This window comes from Salmo trutta, chromosome 35 (assembly GCF_901001165.1).
Source record: "Salmo trutta chromosome 35, fSalTru1.1, whole genome shotgun sequence".
In the NCBI taxonomy this organism is placed as follows: Eukaryota; Metazoa; Chordata; class Actinopteri; order Salmoniformes; family Salmonidae; genus Salmo; species Salmo trutta.
The window spans coordinates 39,337,749-39,364,842 of NC_042991.1; the positions used below are offsets into that span (position 1 = coordinate 39,337,749).

The 27,094-nt window shown below is 44.7% G+C and overlaps 1 protein-coding gene across 2 annotated transcripts; it reads left to right on the top strand.

The window, feature by feature from the left end:
• ccm2 (CCM2 scaffold protein) lies at positions 1 to 27,094 on the top strand. 2 transcript variants are annotated; one of them, XM_029734429.1, is made up of 10 exons: positions 1 to 412; positions 15,775 to 15,951; positions 16,128 to 16,211; positions 16,488 to 16,671; positions 21,617 to 21,753; positions 21,887 to 22,022; positions 22,377 to 22,434; positions 23,545 to 23,683; positions 25,117 to 25,255; positions 25,769 to 27,094. In XM_029734429.1, exons 1-10 carry the CDS (start codon positions 383 to 385, stop codon positions 26,065 to 26,067), a joined length of 1,383 nt encoding a protein of 460 aa, XP_029590289.1. In that variant the 5' UTR covers positions 1 to 382; the 3' UTR covers positions 26,068 to 27,094. The 2 variants fall into 2 exon arrangements, with proteins under 2 accessions (XP_029590289.1, XP_029590290.1); XM_029734430.1 differs by lacking the exon at positions 1 to 412 and adding an exon at positions 10,438 to 10,540.

Consider the following 27,094-nt stretch of genomic DNA (forward strand, 5'->3'; position numbering starts at 1 on the left):
AACACCATGACACCAAAGAACAACACTCAAAATGGCGACACGATAGAAAAGTTGATGCTGTTTTGTCTGTTTTTATATTCCCTTTTATCTTTTCCATGTAGTTGTTTTTAATAATACCAAGTCACTGACATAAGGAAATACGTTTTTTTGTGTGTGTGTTTTTTTGGACAACGCAAGAACTGAATGTTATCGAAGTTACAAACTGTTGTTATTCCACACATTTTATGAGCACAGAAGGCCCACTAGGCGAATTGGCTAGCTATGCTAACTTTTACTTTGGGTGGAAATGTCAAATATTGTCTGTTTGGCTCTAGATGCCTTTATAGGAGTTGTTGAAGAAATCATCTGTTGAAGTGAGCATGAACAGGATCTACACATAGAGATGGAAGAGGATGTGAAAAAAGTGAAAAAGGTAAGTGATTTTTAACTTTATTAACTAGCTAGCTAGCAAGCTAGTTAGCCTGTTTCCTACCACACGTAACTATCTTGGTTGTCAGGGCGTCGGTTTTTGTCGTCGTTTCGTGACTGTCATCATTATACTTAAGTAACTGACCAAAACATACATAACGTTATATATATATATATATATATAACGTTATGTTGCTACACATCTTGGGAAATATTTCTCTTTTTTGTGACTTGAGTAATTTCTGTAAAAGACTAAATAAACGACATTTGAGCAGTTTATATACCACCAGGACGGTAATGTTCATGTCTTTCAGCTAACTAGCTAAGATCTCACACTGGCCACAAAGTTAGGAAACATTTTCAAGAATATTGGTAACTTACATTTGAAAACATCATTCATGTTCAACCAACCTGGACTCAGGGGTAGACGTAAAATACTAAATATACATTTTGTCTTCCTCCATTTAGTATGATTTGTTACATTTCGTATGGTATTTATTAATTTGTTTATTCATTTCATTTATGTTACGAATTACAGTTTGTTGTGGCCTCAACTTCATTTTACATTTACATTTTAGTCATTTAGCAGACGCTCTTATCCAGAGCGACTTACAGTTGTGAATGCATACATTTCATACATTTTTTTCCGTACTGGTCCCCCGTGGGAATTGAACCCACAACCCTGGCGTTGCAAACACCATGCTCTACCAACTGAGCCACACAGGACCACTTCAGTACTACAGGATAGTTCCCGAATGGCGCAGAGGTCTAAGGCATTGCATCTCAGCGCTTGAGGTGTCACTACAGACACCCTGGTTCGAATCCAGGCTGTATCACGTGATTGGAAGTCTCGTATGGCAGCTCACAATCGGCCCAGCGTCGTCCAGGTTTGGCCGGTGTAGGCCGTCTCATCGTCAATAAGAATTTGTTCTTAACTGAGTTGCCTAGTTAAATAAAATATATATAATAAACACATTAATATTACCGAATATCCTGGAACAAGGTTGTTATGAAGGTATGACAATCTGGATATTGCCCAAGCCTACTGTAATAAAAGCCTTTGACTCTGGCAGGTCACTCACAGATTTTCTTCTCTTTCTCTCTCTCTCATCTGTGTCAGCTGTCATAGAGAAGGATTGGCAGTAGGGGTGTGTTTATAGTGTCAGTTCTCGTAGAGAAGGATTGGCAGTAGGGATTTGTTTATAGTGTCAGCTGTGGTAGAGAAGGATTGGCAGTAGATATTTTAGACGGTAGATATCTAAAAAATGTGATATTTTCAGACGGTAGAAAGAATATAAAATGAGCAGTAACAAAAATAGTGAATCGGCAATCCGTAATATATTTTAAAAAATTATCGATTTTTCTGACCGATGCATGCTACGTTTCGGTTTGGGGGTTTGCGGACCGATGAACTCCTCATATCTTAAACATTTGAATCGGGACTGATACCGATCAGTGAATCATTCCATCTGTGGTCTGCAGTGTCACTCACAGTAGACACTTGGCAGGGAGAGCGAGAGACAGAGTTTCTTCCTCTGAATCTCTCTCTCAGTGTGTGACAGACTCTAACTGTTAAGCTAGAAAACACGTTGGACAAAGGAAGCCGCTGAGAGGAGAGGCAAGGAGTCTTATTATTTATATTTTAATCAGTTGAATGTTCATTTCACTTAAAAGAGTAGTGCACATGTTTTCCCCCTCTGGTTCACACACGGATGTTTTCCCCTCTGTGGTTCAGGCTGCTGGAGCGTGGTGGGTGAAGGGAAGGAGGGCTTACATAAACCAGACAGGAAGTTACACTGCTTTCTCTAGTCTGCCTACACTGTACTCCAACCCTGGGGACTGGAACTCCAACCGGGAACTTGCCTACCATCTTTTTATCCCAGTGTTGTTTCCTCGTTTAGAAAAACTATCACTGTATCCGTAACTCTCTTGTCCTTTTGTGTATTGAGATTAGCAAGGTGGGGAAAGGTTTAAGCCCTATTTTTATTTTTTTTATTTTTTTGGGAGCCTAGGAAGGCATTGTTAGGTGGTGGTCATCTTGAGTCCACACGAGGGGTACTTTCTGTCATGTCCTTTTGATCCTGACCAGACCTCACCAACTCTGGTCCTGGGGAAACTTCTAGATGGCCTGCAGATCTTGATTAGGCCTAGTTATGAGCAGTTGGTTAGCTGAATAAAGTTAAAAAAAAAAAAACATTTTGCTAGGCAGGAACAAAAGTCTGTATACCCTGTCATGGTCACAGACCACTGTGCTTGGGGGAGTGCTTGACAGTGCCTGCGAAGAAACAGACAGTGCCTGCGAAGAAACAGACAGTGCCTGCGAAGAAACAGACAGTGTTATGTAATCCACTAGACAGAAACAGTACTGTCTGATGCTGTCCACTAGATGGTGCTGTTGTATTGTACAGATTCAGACTACCGGTCTGGTAAACTGTTAGCTGCATGTTAATGCCAGTTAGTGTTTATTCCCTATGTAAGGGCACTACTTTTGACCAGGACCCATAGGGCTCTGGAAAGTGGTGCATTATATTGGGAATAGGGTGCCATTTGGGACGCAAGCAGTGTAGCCTTCACAGGCCAGTGGCAGGGTGTTGATACGGGCCAGTGGCAGGGTGTTGATACGGGCCAGTGGCAGGGTGTTGATACGGGCCAGTGGCAGGGTGTTGATACGGGCCAGTGGCAGGGTGTTTATACGGGCCAGTGGCAGGGTGTTGATACGGGCCGGGCCAGTGGCAGGGTGTTGGTACGGGCCGGGCCAGTTGCAGGGTGTTGGTACGGGCCGGGCCAGTGGCAGGGTGTTGGTACGGGCCGGGCCAGTGGCAGGGTGTTGGTACGGGCCGGGCCAGTGGCAGGGTGTTGGTACGGGCCGGGCCAGTGGCAGGGTGTTGGTACGGGCCGGGCCAGTGGCAGGGTGTTGGTACGGGCCGGGCCAGTGGCAGGGTGTTGGTACGGGCCGGGCCAGTGGCAGGGTGTTGGTACGGGCCAGTGGCAAGGTGTTGTTACGGGCCAGTGGCAGGGTGTTGTTACGGGCCAGTGGCAGGGTGTTGTTACGGGCCAGTGGCAGGGTGTTGTTACGGGCCGGGCCAGTGGCAGGGTGTTGATACGGGCCAGTGGCAGGGTGTTGGTACGGGCCGGGCCAGTGGCAGGGTGTTGTTACGGGCCGGGCCAGTGGCAGGGTGTTGGTACGGGCCAGTGGCAGGGTGTTGGTACGGGCCAGGCCAGTGGCAGGGTGTTGGTACGGGCCAGGCCAGTGGCAGGGTGTTGGTACGGGCCAGGCCAGTGGCAGGGTGTTGGTACGGGCCAGGCCAGTGGCAGGGTGTTGGTACGGGCCAGGCCAGTGGCAGGGTGTTGGTACGGGCCAGGCCAGTGGCAGGGTGTTGTTACGGGCCAGTGGCAGGGTGTTGTTACGGGCCAGTGGCAGGGTGTTGATACGGGCCAGTGGCAGGGTGTTGGTACGGGCCGGGCCAGTGGCAGGGTGTTGTTACGGGCCGGGCCAGTGGCAGGGTGTTGGTACGGGCCAGGCCAGTGGCAGGGTGTTGGTACGGGCCAGGCCAGTGGCAGGGTGTTGGTACGGGCCAGGCCAGTGGCAGGGTGTTGTTACGGGCCAGTGGCAGGGTGTTGATACGGGCCAGTGGCAGGGTGTTGATACGGGCCAGTGGCAGGGTGTTGATACGGGCCAGTGGCAGGGTGTTTATACGGGCCAGTGGCAGGGTGTTTATACGGGCCAGTGGAAGGGTGTTTATACGGGCCAGTGGAAGGGTGTTTATACGGGCCAGTGGCAGGGTGTTTATACGGGCCAGTGGCAGGGTGTTGATACGGGCCAGTGGCAGGGTGTTGATACGGGCCAGTGGCAGGGTGTTGATACGGGCCAGTGGCAGGGTGTTGATACGGGCCAGTGGCAGGGTGTTGATACGGGCCAGTGGCAGGGTGTTGTTACGGGCCAGTGGCAGGGTGTTGATACGGGCCGGGCCAGTGGCAGGGTGTTGATACGGGCCGGGCCAGTGGCAGGGTGTTGATACGGGCCAGTGGCAGGGTGTTGATACGGGCCACGGCCAGTGGCAGGGTGTTTATACGGGCCAGTGGCAGGTTGTTTATACGGGCCAGTGGCAGGGTGTTTATACGGGCCAGTGGCAGGGTGTTTATACGGGCCGGGCCAGTGGCATGGGGGTGTGTTACTATATTCTGGTGTTTGTGGAATTGTAGGATTTCCTTGTGCCACAAATGATTAGATTTATCAAACTGTCGCACACAACAAATACATGTTTTCATTGATAAATGAGAGCCATATTATATTTTAGCGGTCATGAACGAGCGTTACACCTTCTATGGTAACAAAAACACCTTTCTGTTCTCCTTCTATGGTAACAAAAACACCTTTCTATGGTAACAAAAACACCTTTCTGTTCTCCTTCTATGGTAACAAAAACACCTTTCTATGGTAACAAAAACACCTTTCTGTTCTCCTTCTATGGTAACAAAAACACCTTTCTGTTCTCCTTCTATGGTAACAAATACACCTTTCTGTTCTCCTATGGTAACAAAAACACCTTCCTTCTATGGTAACAAAAACACCTTCCATTCGCCTACTATGGTAACAAAAACACCTTTCTGTTCGCCTTCTATGGTAACAAAAACACCTTTCTGTTCTCCTTCTATGGTAACAAAAACACCTTTCTTCTTTGGTAACAAAAACACCTTTCTTCTATGGTAACAAAAACACCTTTCTTCTATGGTAACAAAAACACCTTTCTTCTATGGTAACAAAAACACCTTTCTTCTATGGTAACAAAAACACCTTTCTTCTATGGTAACAAAAACACCTTTCTTCTATGGTAACAAAAACACCTTTCTTCTATGGTAACAAAAACACCTTTCTATGGTAACAAAAACACCTTTCTATGGTAACAAAAACACCTTTCTTCTATGGTAACAAAAACACCTTTCTTCTATGGTAACAAAAACACCTTTCTATGGTAACAAAAACACCTTTCTGTTCGCCTTCTATGGTAACAAAAACGGCCTCATTTGCTGTATGATGATCACATTTCTGTAGATGTGTGGGCAGAATGTTTGGTCTTAACCAAACAAGAAATGCATACATCCTGCCGCGAGCCAAACACTGGCTGCACGTTCTGCCAGATTGATTGTCCTTTCAAACAATATAACAGTTAATGCTACAGCCCACACTTCTATGCAAAATACAAATTCTTGTTCAATGTTTTGTTTATCAATGCAGGATTGTTTCTTTGCTCTGTCTCCTGCATTTGGTTTAGGCTTTGAGATTAAATAGGCTATGATGTCATGCTCCTAATTAGAGGGTCGACCGATTTTTAAAAAAAAATTGTATTTTTATTTTTTCCCCCAAGTTTTCATAACAATCGGTAATCTGCCTTTTTGGACGCCGATTACCACTCCACGAGGAGACTGCGTGGCAGGCTGACCACCTGTTAGGCGAGTGCAGCATCAAAAGGACCTTGTGGCTGCAAGAAGCCAAGGTAAATTGCTAGCTAGCATTAAATGTGTCTTTATAAAAAACAATCAATTTTCACATAATCACTAGTTTAACTACACATTCTTGATGATATTACTAGCTTGTTCTGCATTGCATATAATCAATGCTGTGCCTGTTAATTTACAGTTGAAGTCAAAAGTTTACATACACCTTAGCCAAATACATTTAAACTCAGTTTTTCACAATTCCTGACATTTAATCCTAGTAAAAATTCCCTGTTTTAGGTCAGTTAGGGTCACCACTTTATTTTAAGAATGTGAAATGTCAGAATAATAGTAGAGAGAATAATTTCAGCTTTTATTTCTTTCATCACATTCCCAGTGGGTCAGAAGTTTACATACACTCAATTAGTATTTGGTAGCATTGCCTTTAAATTGTTTAACTTGGGTCAAATGTTTCGGGTAGCCTTCTACAAGTTGGGTGAATTTTGGCCCATTAATCCTGACAGAGCTGGTGTAACTGAGTCAGGTTTGTAGGCCTCCTTGCTCGCACATGCTTTTTCAGTTCTGCCCACAAATTTTCTATAGGATGAGGTCAGGGCTTTGTGATGGCCACTCCAATACCTTGACTTTGTTGTCCTTAAGCCATTTTTCCACAACTTTAAGTATGCTTGTCCATTTGGAAGACCCATTTGCAACCAAGCTTTAATTTCCTGACTGATGTCTTGAGATGTTGCTTCAATATATCCACATCAATTTCCTACCTCATGATGCCATCTATTTTGTGAAGTGCACCAGTCCCTCCTGCAGCAAAGCACCCCCACAACATGATGCTGCCACCCCCGTGCTTCACGGTTGGGATGGTGTTCTTCGGCTTGCAAGCCTCCCCCTTTTTCCTCCAAACATAACGATGGACGTTATAGCCAAACAGTTCTATTTTTGTTTCGTCAGACCAGAGCACATTTCTCCAAAAGTACGATCTTTGTCCCAATGTGCAGTTGCAAACCGTAGTTTGGCTTTTTTATGGCGGTTTTGGAGCAGTGGCTTCTTCTTTGCTGAGCGGCCTTTCAGGTTATGTCGATATAGGACTCGTTTTACTATGGATATAGATACTTTTGTACCTGTTTCCTCCAGCATCTTCACAAGGTCCTTTGCTGTTGTTCTGGTATTGATTTGCACTTTTCGCACCAAAGTACGTTCATCTCTAGGAGACAGAACTCGTCTCCCTCCTGAGCGGCATGACGGCTGCGTGGTCCCATGGTGTTTATACTTGCGTACTATTGTTTGTACAGATGAACGTGATACCTACAGGCGTTTGGAAATTGCTCCCAAGGATGAACCAGACTTGGGGAGGTCTACAATTTGAGGTCGACTGATTTCTAGAATAAAGGTTTAGTTTTTTTGAAATGATAGTTTTTGGATTTGACCATATTAATGACCAAAGGCTCGTATTTCTGTCTGTTTATTATAATGAAGTATATGATTTGATATTTGATAGAGCAGTCTGACTTAACGGTGGTAGGCAGCAGCAGGCTCGTAAGAATTCATTCAAACAGCAGCACTTAGCAATGCTGGGATGCACAGCTCTGTTTATGACTTCAAGCCTATCAACTCCCCAGATTAGGCTGGCAATGCTAAAGTGCCTATAAGAACATCCAATAGTCAAAGCTATATGAAATACAAATGGTGTAGAGAGAAATAGTCCTATAATTCCTATAATAACTACAACCTAAAACTTCTTACCTGGGAATATTGAAGACTCATGTTAAAAGGAACCACCAGCTATCATATGTTCTCATGTTCTGAGCAAGGAACTTAAACGTTAGCTTTCTTACATGGCACATATTGCACTTTTACTTTCTTCTCCAACAGTGTGTTTTTTGCATTATTTAAACCAAATTGAACATGTTTCATTATTTATTTTAGACTAAATTGATTTTATTTATGTATTATATTAAGTTAAAATAAAAGTGTTCTTATATATATATCTATATCGATTTAATTGCTATCTGCTTTTTTTTTGGTCCTCCAATAATCGGTATTGGCGTTGAAAAATCATAGTCGGTCAACCTCTACTCCCAATACTGTAGCCTACCCATACTGTCAAGTTGAGTCTTTTTTTTGTACACACACACACACACCTTCGATAAATGAGGCCCCTGGTCAGGGCAGGGTCACCCGTCGTAGCTGTGGACAGTGTGGTGTTTCATTACACATGGCTCATGCAGTGTTAATGCACCTATCCTCTAGTCTACTAGGCTTACTGGTGAGACGAGAGGCATGTTAAATAATGCACTACCAGCTCGTCTTCTAGTGGATTGGAGGATCATGTGTCAGATAGGACTGCTCTTGTCGTTGACAGTAAACGACTCACGTGAAGGAGTTCAGGACTTGTGCATTCACAACGATTTTTAAATGTTACTCAAACTGTCGACTTGTGCAGCACGTGTCATCACAGGAAGTTGGCGGTTGATATACTTCCTCTTCTTGTGTCTCAGCAATAGAGAAGCAGAAACACTCCCTTTCCTCTGGAGAAAGCCACACACACACACACACACACACACACACACACACACACTGTGTGCGTCAGTCAGTCTTCACGTACCAACTGTTACACCTAAGTGAATGAAGCAGCAGGCGTTACACCCAGGGACCAGGCTATCAGTCAGGCACAGCCCAGGGACCAGGCTATCAGTCAGACACCGCCCAGTCAGACACCGCCCAGTCAGACACCGCCCAGGCATATCAGTCAGGCACCGCCCAGGGACCAGGCTATCAGTCAGACACCGCCCAGTCAGACACCGCCCAGTCAGACACCGCCCGGGCATATCAGCCAGACACCGCCCAGGGACCAGGCTATCAGTCAGACACCGCCAGGGACCAGGCTATCAGTCAGACACCGCCCAGTCAGACACCGCCCAGTCAGACACCGCCCAGTCAGACACCGCCCAGGCATATCAGTCAGACACCACCCAGGGACCAGGCTATCAGCCAGACACTGCCCAGTCAGACACCGCCCAGGGACCAGGCTATCAGTCAGACACCGCCCAGGGACCAGGCTATCAGTCAGACACCGCCCAGGGACCAGGCTATCACACAGACACCGCCCAGTCAAACACCGCCCAGGGACCAGGCTATCAGTCAGACACCGCCCAGGGACCAGGCTATCAGTCAGACACCGCCCAGGGACCAGGCTATCAGTCAGACACCGCCCAGGGACCAACTATCAGTCAGGACACCGCCCCAGGGACCAAGGCTATCAGTCAGACACCGCCCAGGGACCAGGCTATCAGTCAGACACCGCCCAGGGACCAGGCTATCAGTCAGACACCGCCCAGGGACCAGGCTATCAGTCAGACACCGCCCAGTCAGACACCGCCCAGGGACCAGGCTATCAGTCAGACACCGCCCAGTCAGACACCGCCCAGGGACCAGGCTATCAGTCAGACACCGCCCAGGGACCAGGCTATCAGTCAGACACCGCCCAGGGACCAGGCTATCAGTCAGACACCGCCCAGGGACCAGGCTATCAGTCAGACACCGCCCAGGGACCAGGCTATCAGCCAGACACCGCCCGGGCATATCAGCCAGACACCGCCCGGGCATATCAGCCAGACACCGCCCGGGCATATCAGCCAGACACCGCCCGGGCATATCAGCCAGACACCGCCCAGGGACCAGGCTATCAGTCAGACACCGCCCGCGCATATCAGCCAGACACCGCCCGGGCATATCAGCCAGACACCGCCCAGGGACCAGGCTATCATTCAGACACCGCCCAGTCAGACACCGCCCAGGGACCAGGCTATTAGTCAGACACCGCCCAGTCAGACACCGCCCAGGGACCAGGCTATCAGTCAGACACCGCCCGGGCATATCAGCCAGACACCGCCCGGGCATATCAGCCAGACACCGCCCGGGCATATCAGCCAGACACCGCCCAGGGACCAGGCTATCAGTCAGACACCGCCCGCGCATATCAGCCAGACACCGCCCGGGCATATCAGCCAGACACCGCCCAGGGACCAGGCTATCATTCAGACACCGCCCAGTCAGACACCGCCCAGGGACCAGGCTATTAGTCAGACACCGCCCAGTCAGACACCGCCCAGGGACCAGGCTATCCGTCAGACACCGCCCAGCCAGACACCGCACAGTCACCCAGGGAACAGCAGTCAGACACCGCCCGGGCATATCAGCCAGGCACTGCCCGGGGATCAGGCTATCAGCCAGACACCGCCCAGGGACCAGGCATATCAGCCAGGCACCGCCCGGGCATATCAGCCAGGCACCGCCCAGGGACCGGGCATATCAGCCAGACACCGCCCAGGGACCAGGCATATCAGCCAGACACCGCCCAGTTTTTGTATAGTTTTATTTTACCAGGTAAGTTGACTGAGAAATAATTCTCATTTACAGCAACGACCTGGGGAAATAGTTACAGGGGAGAGGAGTGGGAGATGAATGAGCCAATTGGAAACTTGGGATGATTAGGTGGCCATGATGGTATGAGGCTGAGATTGGGAATTTAGCCAGGACACCGGGGTTAAAAAAAAAAAACACAGTGATCAGACTGTCAGACACCGTCAGACACCGCCCAGTAACGGCATCAAACAGACACAGACGACATACAGGCAGACACAAACAGCTCCTCTTTCATTGAGGCTAAATGGAGACTGAGGTAGGAATACATGTCTGCGTCCGACCTGGGAAAAGTTAGTTTCCTTTTTTTTTGTTTTTAATCCGTTTGTCTGATCTGTCGTCATGGGTGACGTTGTCAACGCACTAATGGAGCTCTTCATTTTACTGCTTCTCTTGCTGCTGTATTTGGTGGTGTTTTAGCGGTGCTCTTCAACAGCTAACCCCGAACAGGAACTATATATACTTTAGGTCTACATTGTAAGTGGAGAGTTAATGTGTTCTACTTTTTTTTTTTAAAGTTTAGTGTCAACTTTTTACATTTGGAGAAAGCGGAAGGAAGATGTGGATGTTTCTTATACCTAGTCAATGTCTGTGGTTAATAACTTAGAACCATGTTCCGGCCGTGTGTGTGTGTGTGTGTGTGTGTGTGTTTACAACACCATGTTTTTATGTAATGTTCACAGCAGTGTCGTATAAAACCACATAGCTAATGTAATGCTTGGAGTAGTGTTTTTTATTTTAGCGGTGAATATGCTGGGAACATGCAATATTGTGTAACATGGGCTGCTACCAGAGATAGTAACACTACTTCCCAAATGGCATCCTATCCCCCAGGGCTCTGGTCTAAAGTAGTGCACTATATAGGGAATAGGGTGCCATAGGGCTCTGGTCTAAAGTAGTGCACTATATAGGGTGCCATAGGGCAGTGGTCTAAAGTAGTGGACTATATAGGGAATAGGGTGCCATAGGGCTCTGGTCTAAAGTAGTGCACTATATAGGGTGCCATAGGGCTCTGGTCTAAAGTAGTGCACTATATAGGGAATAGGGTGCCATAGGGCTCTGGTCTAAAGTAGTGGACTATATAGGGAATAGGGTGCCATAGGGCTCTGGTCTAAAGTAGTGCACTATATAGGGTGCCATAGGGCAGTGGTCTAAAGTAGTGGACTATATAGGGAATAGGGTGCCATAGGGCTCTGGTCTAAAGTAGTGCACTATATAGGGTGCCATAGGGCAGTGGTCTAAAGTAGTGGACTATATAGGGAATAGGGTTCCATAGGGCTCTGGTCTAAAGTAGTGCACTATATAGGGTGCCATAGGGCAGTGGTCTAAAGTAGTGGACTATATAGGGAATAGGGTGCCATAGGGCTCTGGTCTAAAGTAGTGCACTATATATAGGGAATAGGGTTCCATAGGGCTCTGGTCTAAAGTAGTGGACTATATAGGGAATAGGGTGCCATAGGACTCTAGTCTAAAGTACTGCACTATATACAGTGGGTAGAACAAGTATTTGATACACTGCCGATTTTGCAGGTTTTCCTACTTACAAAGCATGTAGAGGTCTGTAATTTTTATCATAGGTACACTTCAACTGTGAGAGACGGAATCTAAAACAAAAATCCAGAAAATTACATTGTATGATTTTTAAGTAATTCATTTGCATGACATAAGTATTTGATACATCAGAAAAGCAGAACTTAATATTTGGTACAGAAACCTTTGTTTGCAATTACAGAGATCATACGTTTCCTGTAGTTCTTGATCAGGTTTGCACACACTTCAGCAGGGATTTTGGCCCACTCCTCCATACAGACCTTCTCCAGATCCTTCAGGTTTCGTGGGCTGTCGCTGGGCAATATGGACTTTCAGCTCCCTCCAAAGATTTTCTATTGGGTTCAGGTCTGGAGACTGGCTAGGCCACTCCAGGACCTTGAGATGCTTCTTACGGAGCCACTCCTTAGTTGCCCTGGCTGTGTGTTTCGGGTCGTTGTCATGCTGGAAGACCCAGCCACGACCCATCTTCAATGCTCTTACTGAGGGAAGGAGGTTGTTGGCCAAGATCTCGCGATACATGGCCCCATCCATCCTCCCCTCAATACGGTGCAGTCGTCCTGTCCCCTTTGCAGAAAAGCATCCCCAAAGAATGTTTCCACCTCCATGCTTCACGGTTGGGATGGTGTTTTTGGGGTTGTACTCATCCTTCATCTTCCTCCAAACACGGCGAGTGGAGTTTAGACCAAAAAGCTCTATTTCTGTTTCATCAGACCACATGACCTTCTTCCTCCTCTGGATCATCCAGATGGTCATTGGCAAACTTCAGACGGGCCTGGACATGCGCTGGCTTGAGCAGGGGGACCTTGCGTGCGCTGCAGGATTTTAATCCATGACGGCGTAGTGTGTTACTAATGGTTTTCTTTGAGACTGTGGTCCCAGCTCTCTTCAGGTCATTGACCAGGTCCTGCCATGTAGTTCTGGGCTGATCCCTCACCTTCCTCATGATCATTGATGCCCCACGAGGTGAGATCTTGCATGGAGCCCCAGACCGAGGGTGATTGACCGTCATCTTGGAACTTCTTCCATTTTATAATAATTGCGGCAACAGTTGTTGCCTTCTCACCAAGCTGCTTGCCTATTGTCCTGTAGCCCATCCCAGCCTTGTGCAGGTCTACAATTTTATCCCTGATGTCCTCTGGTCTTGGCCATTGTGGAGAGGTTGGAGTCTGTCTGATTGAGTGTGTGGACAGGTGTCTTTTTATACAGGTATCGAGTTCAAACAGGTGCAGTTAATACAGGTAATGAGTGGAGAACAGGAGGGCTTCTTAAAGAAAAACTAACAGGTCTGTGAGAGACGGAATTCTTACTGGTTGGTAGGTGATCAAATACTTATGTCATGCAATAAATTGCAAATGATTTACTTCAAAATCATACAATGTGATTTTCTGGATTTTTGTTTTAGATTCCGTCTCTCACAGTTGAAGTGTACCTATGATAAAAATTACAGACCTCTACATGCTTTGTAAGTAGGAAACACTGCAGATTTTGCAGGTTATCAAATACTTGTTCTCCCCACTGTATAAGGAATAGGGTGCCATAGGGCTCTAGTCTAAAGTAGTGCACTATATAGGGAATAGGGTGCCATAGGGCTCTGGTCTGAAGTAGTGCACTATATAGGGAATAGGGTGCCGTTTGGAAGCAGCCTTACACTCTCACAGTTCTCATATGTTGTATTGTCACATGCAGCAGATAGGTGCAGTAATGTTGTTTTACAGGGTGTCATGGAAACTCGAATCAATAATGAGGAGGGTATTGCTTTATTCAAAACGTATTGATAAGGAACAGGTCACACGACACACACGTGAATGGAGTGAGTGCTCTGCAGTAATGAGGCTGGTTGACCCAACACTCTTCACTAACCCTTACAGAGGTATCCTGGTTCTTATATAGCTGACACTAAGAATGCTTAGTCATGGATGGTTCCACCCCTCCCATGCAGATCGGGGGGCATCATAAGCTACCTCGGGTTCATCTCGTTATCTGCACCTGGTCAGTGTTTTGACCCGGCTTAGTTTCCCAATTACAAGAATGATTAGGAACAATGAGGGATTGTTCTACTCCTAAACTATCTCTAGTAAAACCCATATACTTGACCATACGCCCAGATTAGCGGCAGGGAGCTAGAGTTAAGCTGGACAATAGAACGAGTCACCCAAGGCTGAAAAATGGCAAATTAACTTTGGCTAAGCTGGAACATAGCAACTGAATGGAATCGAACTTTCGCAGAGCCTGTTTTGACTGAAGCGATACTTAGAATTCCATTTTGCCTAAATGACACAACAACAAAAATTATCCCTTTTTATTTTACCACTACAATCTGTTCGTTGGACAAAACTGGAAACAAAACAACTAGTGTAGAAAGTAAACAGCCACACCTCGATGGTGTCAACTGTTTATGGCTGCGTAAAATGAGAAAGTAGGGAAAAAATAAACTTCTGAATATTTCTGGTCTAGTGATCGATGACAACCGAGCTCTCTGCCCAGACTTGCATAATTACAAAGAGGAGATTCTCTTGATTTTTAAAATGGTGTCCGACTTGAAAAAAAATCTAAATATACACGTTACGAGACCTTTGGCGAAATAGACCAGCATGCCTATCTTTCCCCCTATAGGAAACAATGGGACGACCTCAGAGTTCCATGAGTCATTTTTTTTGTTTGTTTAAATTTGAACTACCAACAACGTGAGCAGGTCTCATTGCCATCAATAGCAAAGCAGGCATTGTGACGTAGAACAAGAGGCTGGGAATAGAACGTTCAGAAGACAAAAATTGGTTCCACGGTGCTCAATAGAACTAATTGGAGCTGGCAGGTAGAAAAAATGCTCTAAAATAAGGCCTGTTTTTTTTTTTCTTCTCGTGATTACTTCAAAACTACGGCAAGCAGCTGGGAAATATGGTCATATTATGAAACTGGGCTCCACGGCGGATGCAATGAACTAGTTTTTTATCAGAAAGCATTGTTAAATAGTTCAAGTGTCCAGCCTACTAGAGTGGAGACCATCCTTTTACAAAAACACAGCATTGGTAAAACAGAAATATCTTACTATTTGTTACGTATATAATTTGGCTATTAATATCAAACAAATCAGGTAAATACGTAATTTTTTTCTCTCACAATGGTCAGCCATGGTAGTACAGCGCCCCTAGAGCACATTAGGGTTAAGAGCTCAAGGGGTATATTGACAGATTTTTTTCACTTTGTCGGCTCGGGTATTCGAACCAGCAACATTTCAGTTACTGGCCAAATGCTCTAACAATTAGTAGCTCGCACTGCTTCCAACAGAGGAAACACACTGGGGCAGCAGAACGGACAAGGCCAGAGTAAACACTGGGGCAGCAGAACGGACAAGGCTTGGTAACAGCAGAAGTAGGTCTAGGCCTAGTCCACTTTGTAACTCTGCAGGCTTCACAAACCTTTTACCTATATGGATGTGTAGGCTTAGCCCGATACGGATGGGTAGGCTTAGCCCGATACGGATGGGTAGGCTTAGCCCGATACGGACGGGTAGGCTTAGCCCGATACGGACGGGTAGGCTTAGCCCGATACGGACGGGTAGGCTTAGCTCGATACGGACGGGTAGGCTTAGCCCGATACAGACGGGTAGGCTTAGCCCGATACGGACGGGTAGGCTTAGCCCGATACGGACGGGTAGGCTTAGCCCGATACGGACGGATACGGACGGGTAGGCTTAGCCCGATACGGACGGCTAGGCTTAGCCCGATACGGACAGGTAGGCTTAGCCTACAGATAAACATAAAGATACTCTGGCCTAGGTGACTTTATATTATTGATACTTTGATGTTACTGTGAATTAATACGATACCTCTCCCCTCCCTCCCTCGCTCCCTCCCTCTACCTCCCCCTGTCACCATCTCTCTACCCTCCCTCCTCCCTCTCTTTCCATCCCCTCTCCCTCCCTCCCTCTACCTCCCCCTGCAGCCAGGTATCGTGTCTCCCTTCAAGCGCGTGTTTCTGAAGGGAGAAAAGGGCAGAGATAAAAAGGCTCAGGAGAAGACTACAGAACGCCGTGCCCTCCACACCTTCTCCCTCTCCCTCCCCGACCACCGCATCGACCCTGACATCCTGCTCAATGACTACGTAGAGAAGGAAGTCAAGGTGAGAGGTCAGCGGGTCAAGGCTCCCAGGGCTGGAGGAATGACTGACTGGGAACTAAGACTGTGTCGGTGATAGCTGCACAGCCCAGGGTTTCTCCACAGCTTCTGAAAAAAAAACTAATAATCAAGTGTCTGTATTTTTATCCTCTGTTCCAATGTTACCTGTGTGTTCTGTAGTACTTGGGCCAGCTGACGTCAGTACCAGGGTACTTGAACCCCTCCAGTCGAACGGAGGTGTTACAGCTCATTGACAATGCCAGGGTAAGTTACATCTCCAAATGGATCCTTGTATTGTTCACTAAAGAATTTTAAAAAGTCAAGATTTATTCACAGGAGGTAAAAAAAAAAAAAAAAGGTTATCTTTCTTTTATCATTTTGAATAAAGCCTCTGATATTTCACTTTGCCACGACGTTACAAAGAAAATACTACATTTTAGACTTGAAATGATTATAAATGGTAGAGTCGTGGGGATATATTGTGTTGCCACGGGAACGACAACATGAGTGAAACTGTGACGTCATTTCCTGGTTACCTAGAAGTCCCACCAGTTGGCGGGTCAGCTTACTACGGAGCAGGATGCAGTGGTCAGTCTGTCGGCCTATAATGTGAAGCTGGTGTGGCGGGATGGAGAGGATATCATACTGCGTGTTCCCATCCACGACATCGCTGCCGTGTCATACATACGAGACGACTCACTACACCTGGTGGTGCTCAAGACAGGTACCTAACCACTTTACCTACCTTAGCTCGCTACACCTGGTGGTGCTCAAGACAGGTACCTAACCACCTATCTACCTACTAGAGCTGGGACGATAATCCAAAAATTATCGACAACTGACCATATTGATCACTTATCGCAGGCGTTTTGCTAATATTGTTGTTCATCATGATAAGTACCCGAAACTAGAGAAATGTGAAGTTTGAAATGAAATGTTTGCTAATATGGCTGATTTGTTAATGGCTACAACGATGGAACTACTAATAGTGTAAAGGATCGTAAACACAGAACATTGTATTAATGTTCTGAACTTATCGTTGATATGTAGAATAATGTATCAACCCTACAAGCAATATTATTATGGTGAGAGATTATAACTACAGTTTTAAATACCTCCATGGACCTTGAAGGAAATCACACTACAAACTTATCACCCTCAAGCACATGATTTTTTTTTTATAAATAAATTTATTTAACCTTTATTTAACTAGGCAAGTCAGTTAAGGACAAATTCTTGTTTACAATGACTGCCTAACTCCGGCCAAACGTGGACGACGCTGGGCCAATTATGCACCGCCCTATGGGACTCCCAATAACGGCCGGATGTGATACAACCTGGATTCGAACCAGGTATTATAGTGACGCCTCTTGCACTGAGATGCAGTGCCTTAGACCGCTGCGCCACTCGGGAGCCCAAAATCAAGAATACCTAGTGAGGTATACATGGCGGAGGCTCAATCAAGCTAGTCGTCTTGACTATTTTCTTATGTCATTCTCTCTGGCATTAAAGGTTAGTGTTGATAGGGGACAGAATGCGGTCGGACCATCAAATAATTGGCATACTCTTACAGAATTTCTACGTGTGCGAGGATATTGGAAATGTTATCAAATCCTACTGGACTTGTTTTTAACCAAGACAGTAATTTATAGATTTTTTTTCCTACATAACATATAGGTTTAGCAGATCCCCCAGTATGGGACACTTTTAAAATGTGCCTTTAGAGAGGACATGCTGCAATTCAATACCCATCTTTAACAAAAACAATTTAGTCTCAAAAGAGTTAACATTAACAAAGGAAATGGAGGAACTAACCGTACAGCTGATGGATAGCAATACAAACTGTAGCATAGAGGCTCAGAGTACGTTAGAGGAAAACAAAAAGAAAGATCAAGTGTAATATATTTATTTTTAATCTTCAACATAGAAATGCTACCGAAAATAATTTACAGGAACTAGATGGTAATGATGGAGTCATCCATGTTTCACCAAATTATATCTTGGAAGAGAAACATTTTAAGCATACATTTTCACTTCATTCTCCATCTCCACTAACCAAAGTTAATCGCAATTATTGTTTCTATTAATAATGTAAAATGAACATCTGTACAGAAAGATTCATGTGAATGCCAAATTACAGAGGAGGTATTTATTGATGCAATTAAAGCCTTTAAGTCCGGAAGAACTGCAGGGCTGGATGGCATACCAGTTAAGGTATATCAAACCTTTTTCGATGTAATCAGATGTCTATTATTAGCATGTGTTAACCACAACTAGAAAAGTGGTAGATTCTCAGATACTCAGCAAGAAGGTCTGATTGGTGGTAAATATAAAGATCCAATCCACCTAAAAAAAAAAATGGAGGCCCCTTACACTTCAGTGTTGTGATGCTAAAATTATAGCAAAATGCAAAGCGCATTGAATGGAAAAAGGTATTGTCGGATATTATTCATGCTAAACAGACAGGTTTTTAATGGACGATACATTGGAGATAATATAAGATAAGGACTGGAAACAATGGAACACTATGAAAAATCTGGGAAACCAGGCTTGGTATTTATAGCTGATTTTGAAAAGGCCTTTGATAAAGTACAACTACAATTTATATATAAATGCCTTGACTATTTTAATTTAGGAGAATCTCTTATATAATGGGTTATGTATAAGTAACCCTAGGTGTAAAATAGTAAATAATAGATACTACTCAAAGTATTAAACAATGAAGAGGAGTAAAACAAGGTTGTCTATTATCGGCATATTTATTAAGGGCATCGAAATGTTAGCTATTAAAATCAGATCGAACAATAATATCAAGGGGCTAGAAATCCAAGGCTTAAAAACAAAGGTATTGTACGCAGACGACTCATGTTTTCTTTTTAATCCGCAATCTGGTTCCCTGCACAGCCTCAAAGAGATGCTTGATAATTTCTCTAACCTCTCTTGATTACAACCAAACTATGACAAGTAAATTTGTATGTATTGTGTCACTAAAAACGAAAACTTTTACATTAGCATCTAGTTTACCAATAAAATGGTCTGACAGTGAAGTGGACATACTATGTATTCATATCCCTGAATAAATAAATGATCTCACTGCACTGTGTTTTAATAGAAAGTTAGCAGAAATAGATAAGATCTTGCTAACAAGGAGAGAACACCTATTTGTGGAGAAATCACCCTGATTAACTCTTTAGTCATATCTCAGTTTATGTATTTACGAATGGCTCTGTCTACACCTAACGACTTTTTATTATTTTTTATTATATGAGCAAAAAAATATTCCACTTTATTTGGAACGGAAAGCCAGACAAAATTAAACGGGCCTATTTATATAATGAATATGAATTCAGAGGGAGGAAATTGTTAAATATTAAATCATTGGACCTCTCACTAAAGGCTTCAGTCATACAAAAGTTTTATAGTTAAATCCGAGCTGGTTCTCCAGCAGATTAGTAAGAACACCTCACCCCGGGTTCCAAAATGTTTCCCTTTAGCTAAATTACAACCTATCACTTCCGGTTATTTGAAAATTAAATAATCTCGAATATATCGTTATCTTTTTAAAACAAGCCATAGAAAGTTGGTTGCAATTTCAGTTTAATCCACCAGAAAAGACAGAACAAAGATGGTTAAACTCAAATATACTAATTGATCCCCAAAAAAAAATGTTTTTGGGGAGGAAAAGTGTTTTAAAAAAATGTGCTAATGATAGCATAAATAGGAGTGGTGGAGTTATGTCACACATGGAGCTATCTAAAATATATGGGAACGTCTGCTGTATCCAAAATTACAACCAAGTCAATGCAGCATTACTGCGAAAATGGAGGAGGCAAGTCGAAGGGGGTGAAGGTAAGGAACTTGTCCATGTATCTACATTAAAGGCCAAAGTTTTTTTTTAAATTGGGGGGGGGGGGGGGGGGGGGGAAATAAGAGTATACAAGTTACATTTAGGGATACATTTTTTTTAAACTGCTGCCCCATACAGATAGTTGTGAAGAGATCTTCAATGTGCTGATTCCATGGCACATGGTTTATGAACTGATACACAAAACAACGCCTGATTCAAAATGTAGTTTAGCAATTTAAATTATTATACAAAATTATTGAAACCAATCTAATGTTATGTATATAGGGGATACAACCATCCCAGCTCTGCAGATTTTCCTACGAAGAAACAGAATCATTCGATTTCTTGTTTTGGTACTGCCCGTATTTTGGTCGCAGGTTTAGGAATGGTTGAAAAATCGCGACATTTACCGAAAAATAACTCTGCAAATAGCACTGCTGGGTGATTTTGAAAACCCATAGTCAATCGATCAATAATATAATACTCTTAGTAAACATAATTTTTGTTAATTTGGCAAGTAAAAACTAGATGGTTTTCAGAGATAGATTGGAGGGGTTGAGGGTAGCTGAAGGACTAAAGGAAAATAGTGCCTGTAATATGTTCTGTAGAAGTCTGAGTATTGTTGTACAGTAGTTTACTCCAATTACGGGAGAGGATTGGGGGAAATAAAGACATTTAAAAAAATTATATATATATATATATATATATATATATATATATATAATTGGAAATTATGCAAAGAATTATATTGATAGAACCCTTAATCTGTCCGCAATATTACAGCTGATCTACCACCTAAAAAAAATATATATATATATACACATATATATAGTTATTGTATCAATTCAGGCAATCTATTGCTATATGGTTTTTGTGCATATCGCCCAGCTCTACTACCTACCTTACCTCACTACACCTGGTGGTGCTCAAGATGGGTAGCCAGCCATCTTAAGCCCCTTTTACACAGAGGGCTTTACCTTTTTTCGTTCCTGTATCTAGATATGTATCGTTCCTGTATCGGAAGAGCCCATGTATCTAGATATGTATCGTTCCTGTATCAGAGCCCATGTATCTAGATATGTATCGTTCCTGTATCAGAGGAGCCCATGTATCTAGATATGTATCGTTCCTGTATCAGAGCCCATGTATCTAGATATGTATCGTTCCTGTGTCAGAGCCCATGTATCTAGATATGTATCGTTCCTGTATCGGAGGAGCCCATGTATCTAGATATGTATCATTCCTGTATCAGAGGAGCCCATGTATCTAGATATGTATCGTTCCTGTATCAGAGCCCATGTATCTAGATATGTATCGTTCCTGTATCAGAGCCCATATATCTAGATATGTATCGTTCCTGTATCAGAGGAGCCCATGTATCTAGATATGTATCGTTCCTGTATCGGAGGAGCCCATGTATCTAGATATGTATCGTTCCTGTATCATCAGAGCCCATGTATCTAGATATGTGTCGTTCCTGTATCAGAGGAGCCCATGTATCTAGATATGTATCGTTCCTGTATCAGAGGAGCCCATGTATCTAGATATGTGTCGTTCCTGTATCAGAGGAGCCCATGTATCTAGATATGTATCGTTCCTGTATCAGAGCCCATGTATCTAGATATGTATCGTTCCTGTATCAGAGGAGCCCATGTATCTAGATATGTGTCGTTCCTGTATCAGAAGAGCCCATGTATCTAGATACGTATCGTTCCTGTATCAGAGGAGCCCATGTATCTAGATGCATACAGAATAATCTTTAAAAGGAAAGCTGATTATTGTGAGTGTAATGTTGGTGTGTTTTCTCTCTCTGGTTCACCAGCCCAGGACGCAGGTGTGTCCCCATGCTCCAGTACCTGTCCTGACCTGTCTAAGTCCCAGACCCTCAGCTCTCTGTCTGAGAGCGGGGCTGTACTGATAGAGGTCTGCTGTCTGCTAGTACTGGCTGTAGACAACAAGGTATCTAACACACACACATTGCCTCCTCCTGCTGGCTATCGACAAACACACTACTACCTTTCTCAGACTGTTGGCTATGTTCCCAAACTATTTCCCCTTTGTTGAACTTACCTCTGTTTCCTGTCGTCTGCAGGCAGCAGCAGAGGAGTTGTGTCTCCTGCTCAGCCAGGTGTTCCAGATAGTTTATACTGAGTCCACTATAGACTTCCTGGACAGAGCCATCTTTGACGGAGCCACTACCCCCACCAGACACCTCTCTCTCTACAGTGGTGAGGACATCAATCAATTAACATATCAATCAATCAATCCCACACTGACGCTGACACCGCTCTCTACCAGTGGAGGCTGCTGAGAGGTTGGACGACTCATAATAATGGCCGGAACCGAGCGAATGGACTGGCATCAAATACATGGAAACTATGTGTCGGATGTATTTGATACCATTCCACTGAATTCCTCTCCAGGCATTACCACGAGCCCGTCCTACCCAATTAAGTAGCCACCAACCTCATGTGCTCTCTATAGTGATGAGGCTCTGTCCACCTCAAAATGTTTTCAATGTTACTAAGAGCAGCAATAAAAAATTATTAATATGAATCCATTTATGTTTTCTAATTGTGAAGATGACTCTTCAAGCAAGGTGGACCTTAAGGAATCATTCGAAGCAGAGGCCAGCACCTTGTAAGTAGCTAGAATTATGTCTGTGTGTTATGCAGTTAGTTCCAGGGTTCTCAGGCGGAAGGTTCTCAGGCGGAAGGTTCTCAGGCGGAAGGTTCTCAGGCGGAAGGTTCTCAGGCGGTGGTGACCACACAGCTGGACAGTACTCCAGGTGCGACAAAACTAGGGCCTGTAGGACCTGTCTGGTCAAATGAGATGTCAAGAAGGCAACGCCCTATCATGGACAGACCTCTTCCTATTTTAGCAACCGTTTGTGTCTATATGTTTTGACCGTGACAGCTTGCTATTGTTCTGTAGGGTTTTAATGATGTAGTTCTGGGTTTTAATGATGTAGTTCTGGGTTTTAATGATGTGGTTCTGTAGGGTTTTAATGATGTGGTTCTGTAGGGTTTTAATGATGCGGTTCTGTAGGGTTTTAATGATGTGGTTCTGGGTTTTAATGATGTGGTTCTGGGTTTTAATGATGTGGTTCTGTAGGGTTTTAATGATGTGGTTCTGTAGGGTTTTAATGATGTGGTTCTGTAGGGTTTTAATGATGTGGTTCTGTAGGGTTTTAATGATGTGGTTCTGGGTTTTAATGATGTGGTTCTGTAGGGTTTTAATGATGTGGTTCTGTAGGGTTTTAATGACGTGGTTCTGTAGGGTTTTAACGATGTGGTTCTGTAGGGTTTTAATGATGTGGTTCTGTAGGGTTTTAATGATGTGGTTCTGGGTTTTAACGATGTGGTTCTGGGTTTTAACGACGTGGTTCTGGGTTTTAACGACGTGGTTCTGGGTTTTAACGATGTGGTTCTGGGTTTTAACGACGTGGTTCTGTAGGGTTTTAACGATGTGGTTCTGTAGGGTTTTAACGATGTGGTTCTGTAGGGTTTTAACGATGTGGTTCTGTAGGGTTTTAATGATGTGGTTCTGTAGGGTTTTAATGATGTGGTTCTGTAGGGTTTTAATGATGTGGTTCTGTAGGGTTTTAATGATGTGGTTCTGTAGGGTTTTAATGATGTGGTTCTGTAGGGTTTTAATGACGTGGTTCTGGGTTTTAATGACGTGGTTCTGTAGGGTTTTAATGATGTGGTTCTGTAGGGTATTAATGATGTGGTTCTGTTTGTTCTATAGTTCTTTCCAGGGGTCTCTAGAGGCAGGGGGCGACTCTCCGTCCCCCACCTCCACCCCAGCCTCCCCTCAGACCAAGACAGCCAGCGAAGGAGAGCTGAGCACCACCGCCACAGAGCTGCTACAAGACTACATGACCACGGTAGGGTGGGTGTGTTGTGTGTCTGTGCATGTATGGATGTATAATGGCGCCTGAGGGGGATGGCTGATGTTTACAGGCTCATAAACAACTGCTGTTTTGTGGGGGGGGGGTTTTCCACATTGTTTGTAACTTATTTTGTACATAATGTTGCTGCTACCGTCTATTATGACCGAAAAGAGCTTCTGGATATCAGGACAGAGATTACGAACTGGATTAAGATTTTTTTTTCTTTAATGAGTCCGATGCGAAGGATATACTGCTTCTCCGAGACCCGTCATTTGCGTGAAGAAAATACAGAAATAAAAATACTGAAATACAGGGGGCGGAGATCAGGGTGCCCCGCCTCTACCACATAGTTTTATAATTGTTTGTTTTATTAGTTTAACCAGACTGCGTTTGTGTATTGTTGTTACTTAGATGAAGATCAGATCAAATTTTATGACCAATTTATGCAGAAATCCAGAATAATTCCAAAGGGTTCATGTACTTTTTCTTGCCACTCTAGCCATCGTTATTGTTATTTAATTTTTTACTTTAGTTTATTTAGTAAATATCTTAACTCTTATTTCTTGAACTGCGTTGTTGGTTAAGGGCTTGTAAGTAAGCATTTCATGGTAAGGTCTACACCTGTTGTGTTCGGCGTATGTGACATTTGATTTGATGTATGAGGTTGTGGTTTTGGTGATCTATAAAATGAGGTTGTGGTTTCGGTGATCTATAAAATGAGGTTGTGGTTTTGGTGATCTATAAAATGAGGTTGTGGTTTCGGTGATCTATAAAATGAGGTTGTGGTTTTGGTGATCTATAAATGAGGTTGTGGTTTTGGTGATCTATAAAATGAGGTTGTGGTTTTGGTGATCTATAAAATGAGGTTGTGGTTTTGGTGATCTATAAAATGAGGTTGTGGTTTTGGTGATCTATAAAATAGGTACAGCTGCTTTCTCATTTTATTTTTCTCTAACCTTTTCCCTTCCCTCTCTCCCCCCTTTTCTCTCTCCCCCCCTTTTCTCTCTCTCCCCCTTTTCCTCTCTCCCCCCTTTTCTCTCTCCCCCCTTTTCTCTCTCCCCCCTTTTCTCTCTCCCCCCTTTTCTCTCTCCCCCCTTTTCTCTCTCTCCCCCCTTTTCTCTCTCCCCCCCTTTTCTCTCTCCCCCCCCTTTTCTCTCTCCCCCCCCCTTTTCTCTCTCCCCCCCTTTTCTCTCTCTCCCCCCTTTTCTCTCTCTCCCCCCTTTTCTCTCTCCCCCCTTTTCTCTCTCTCCCCCCTTTTCTCTCTCTCCCCCCTTTTCTCTCTCTCCCTCCCCCCTCTCGCTCTCTCCCCCCTTTCCTCTCTCCTCTCCCTCTCCCCTCCTCTCTCTCTCTCCTCTCCCCTCTCTCTCTCCTCCCCCCTCTCTCTCTCTCCCCTCTCTCTCTCCCTCCCCCCTCATTTCCTCTTTAAGTTGCGTACCAAGTTGTCGTCTCAGGAGATCCAGCAGTTTGCTACTCTTCTTCATGAGTACCGTAACGGAGCGTCCGTCCATGAGTTCTGTATCAACCTTCGCCAGCTCTACGGGGACAGCAGGAAGTTCCTCCTACTGGGTGAGAACCACTTCCTGTATGGGGGTCACAGGGTGAAAGGTCAAACCTGGGCTGTGTTCAGAGGTCAAGCCGAGCAGCAGGAAACAGTTGTGAAACGAACGGGAGATTTTTACCTGAGCTTGACCAATGAGAATGCTTATTTTGTTTCCCAATCCCTGTTTTTGCTACATTGTGCCTTATTGAACAGGACCCTGCTGTTTCAGCTTGACTGTGAAATGAGTCTGCACTATTTTCAGTTCACACAAGGCTCTCAGGGTTCGACAGTGGGACCATTTTAATCCCATATGTGCCTAAATATGTGCTGTGTGCCCTGGATTGTTAATTTAGGAGCAGCAGTGAGTCTAGAGAAATGAGGGACTCTTTAATACCTAAAATAATTTTCATTGTGCTGCTAAATTTCTTTGGCTCCTTGTAAAAAAAAAAAAAAAAAAGTCAGCTTAGAGCCCTGGTTCTGTGATTCAGACTGTCTGTGCATTGTCCTTCCCCCCCCCTTACGATCCCATGTCCACCCAGGTCTGAGGCCGTTCATCCCAGAGAAGGACAGCCAACACTTTGAGAACTTCCTGGAGACCATCGGTGTTAAGGACGGCCGTGGCATCATCACTGACAGCTTCGGACGCTACCGCCGCACCGCCAGCTCCGCCTCCGACTCAACCACCAATGGGAACGGGGCGGCGGGAGGGGACGGGGCTGGGTCTGACGAGGGGCTGGTGCCCTCCGAAGGAGACGAGTGGGACCGCATGATCTCTGATATCAGTAATGATATAGAGGCTCTGGGCGTTAGTATGGACCAAGAAGGGGTCACACCCTAGCTTCTAACCCCTTGCCTCGAGTCTGGGAGAGAGGGTGACGCCCTACTCCCCCCCCCCCCCCCCCCCCCCCCCCCCCTAGACCCTACTCCCTACCATCAAGACTGTGCTGCAGTATGGACTAAAGAGGGGTCACACTCTAGACCCTAACCCCTTCTCCCTATGCCCTAACTCATACCCCCCCCCCCTAGTCCGTACTCGTCCTGAACCAACAGAGAGGACGATCCAGCCAGCCCAGATCCAACCCCTTGATGATGACATGCTGTGCATTGTGGCCAATCAGCTTTCAGTGTGAGCCAGCGTGGCCAATCAGCTTTCAGTATGAGCCAGTGGACCAATCCGCTCGGCCGTTCAAAGAAAACGTTATTGATCCATTCGTAGTGGTTTTTACTAACTGAGTGAATGGCAGCTTTTTTTTTTTTTATCGTTATTGGCAGTATCTGCCATCAGTGACAAGGATGAAGCTGAGTCACCCCCCTGAGGGCAGCCATAATGAATACCCACAATGCTCTGTCTGGTGTCTCGCTTCACAATGGGTGTGTTTGACATTTGCAGTCGAGCCCGACTGATCTACAAATCACATTAGATCATTAAAAATGACCTACTCAATGTTATATGTAGGGTCAAGTCAGTTGCAATTTTTCCCTTTACACAACAAGCTTTTGATGCTGTGGAACACGGCCAATCAGAGTCTGTGAGTGCGCTGTACAGGAAATAAAGGGGTGCCATTTGAGACGTGCACCTGAAGATGTGCCTAAACACAGAATATTGAATATATGTTTTAATGACTTAGGTTCGTGTTTGTAGTAGTTAGCCTGTATTTCTAACTAATGTGTGTTCTTTAAGGTCAATCATTAACCTTCTACAGTCTCAGCCCTGTTTTAAGACTGGGGGCCAGGCGGGGGTTCTACTCAGCTAACATATGGAATTGTTTTAAGAAAGTCATACCAAATGACATTTAGCTCATTTGATTTTTGAATTTTAAGATCCCTTGGAAGTATAAAGAAAAATATATATAAAAAGTATTTGA

Bases quoted from the DNA above. Each gene is read 5' to 3' on its own strand.
- ccm2 (XM_029734429.1), top strand. From the start codon at position 383: ATGGAAGAGGATGTGAAAAAAGTGAAAAAG. The intron at 413-15,774 runs GTAAGTGATTTT...CTCCCCCTGCAG, and splicing joins ATGTGAAAAAAGTGAAAAAG to CCAGGTATCGTGTCTCCCTT. The intron at 16,672-21,616 runs GTACCTAACCAC...CTGGTTCACCAG, and splicing joins CCTGGTGGTGCTCAAGACAG to CCCAGGACGCAGGTGTGTCC.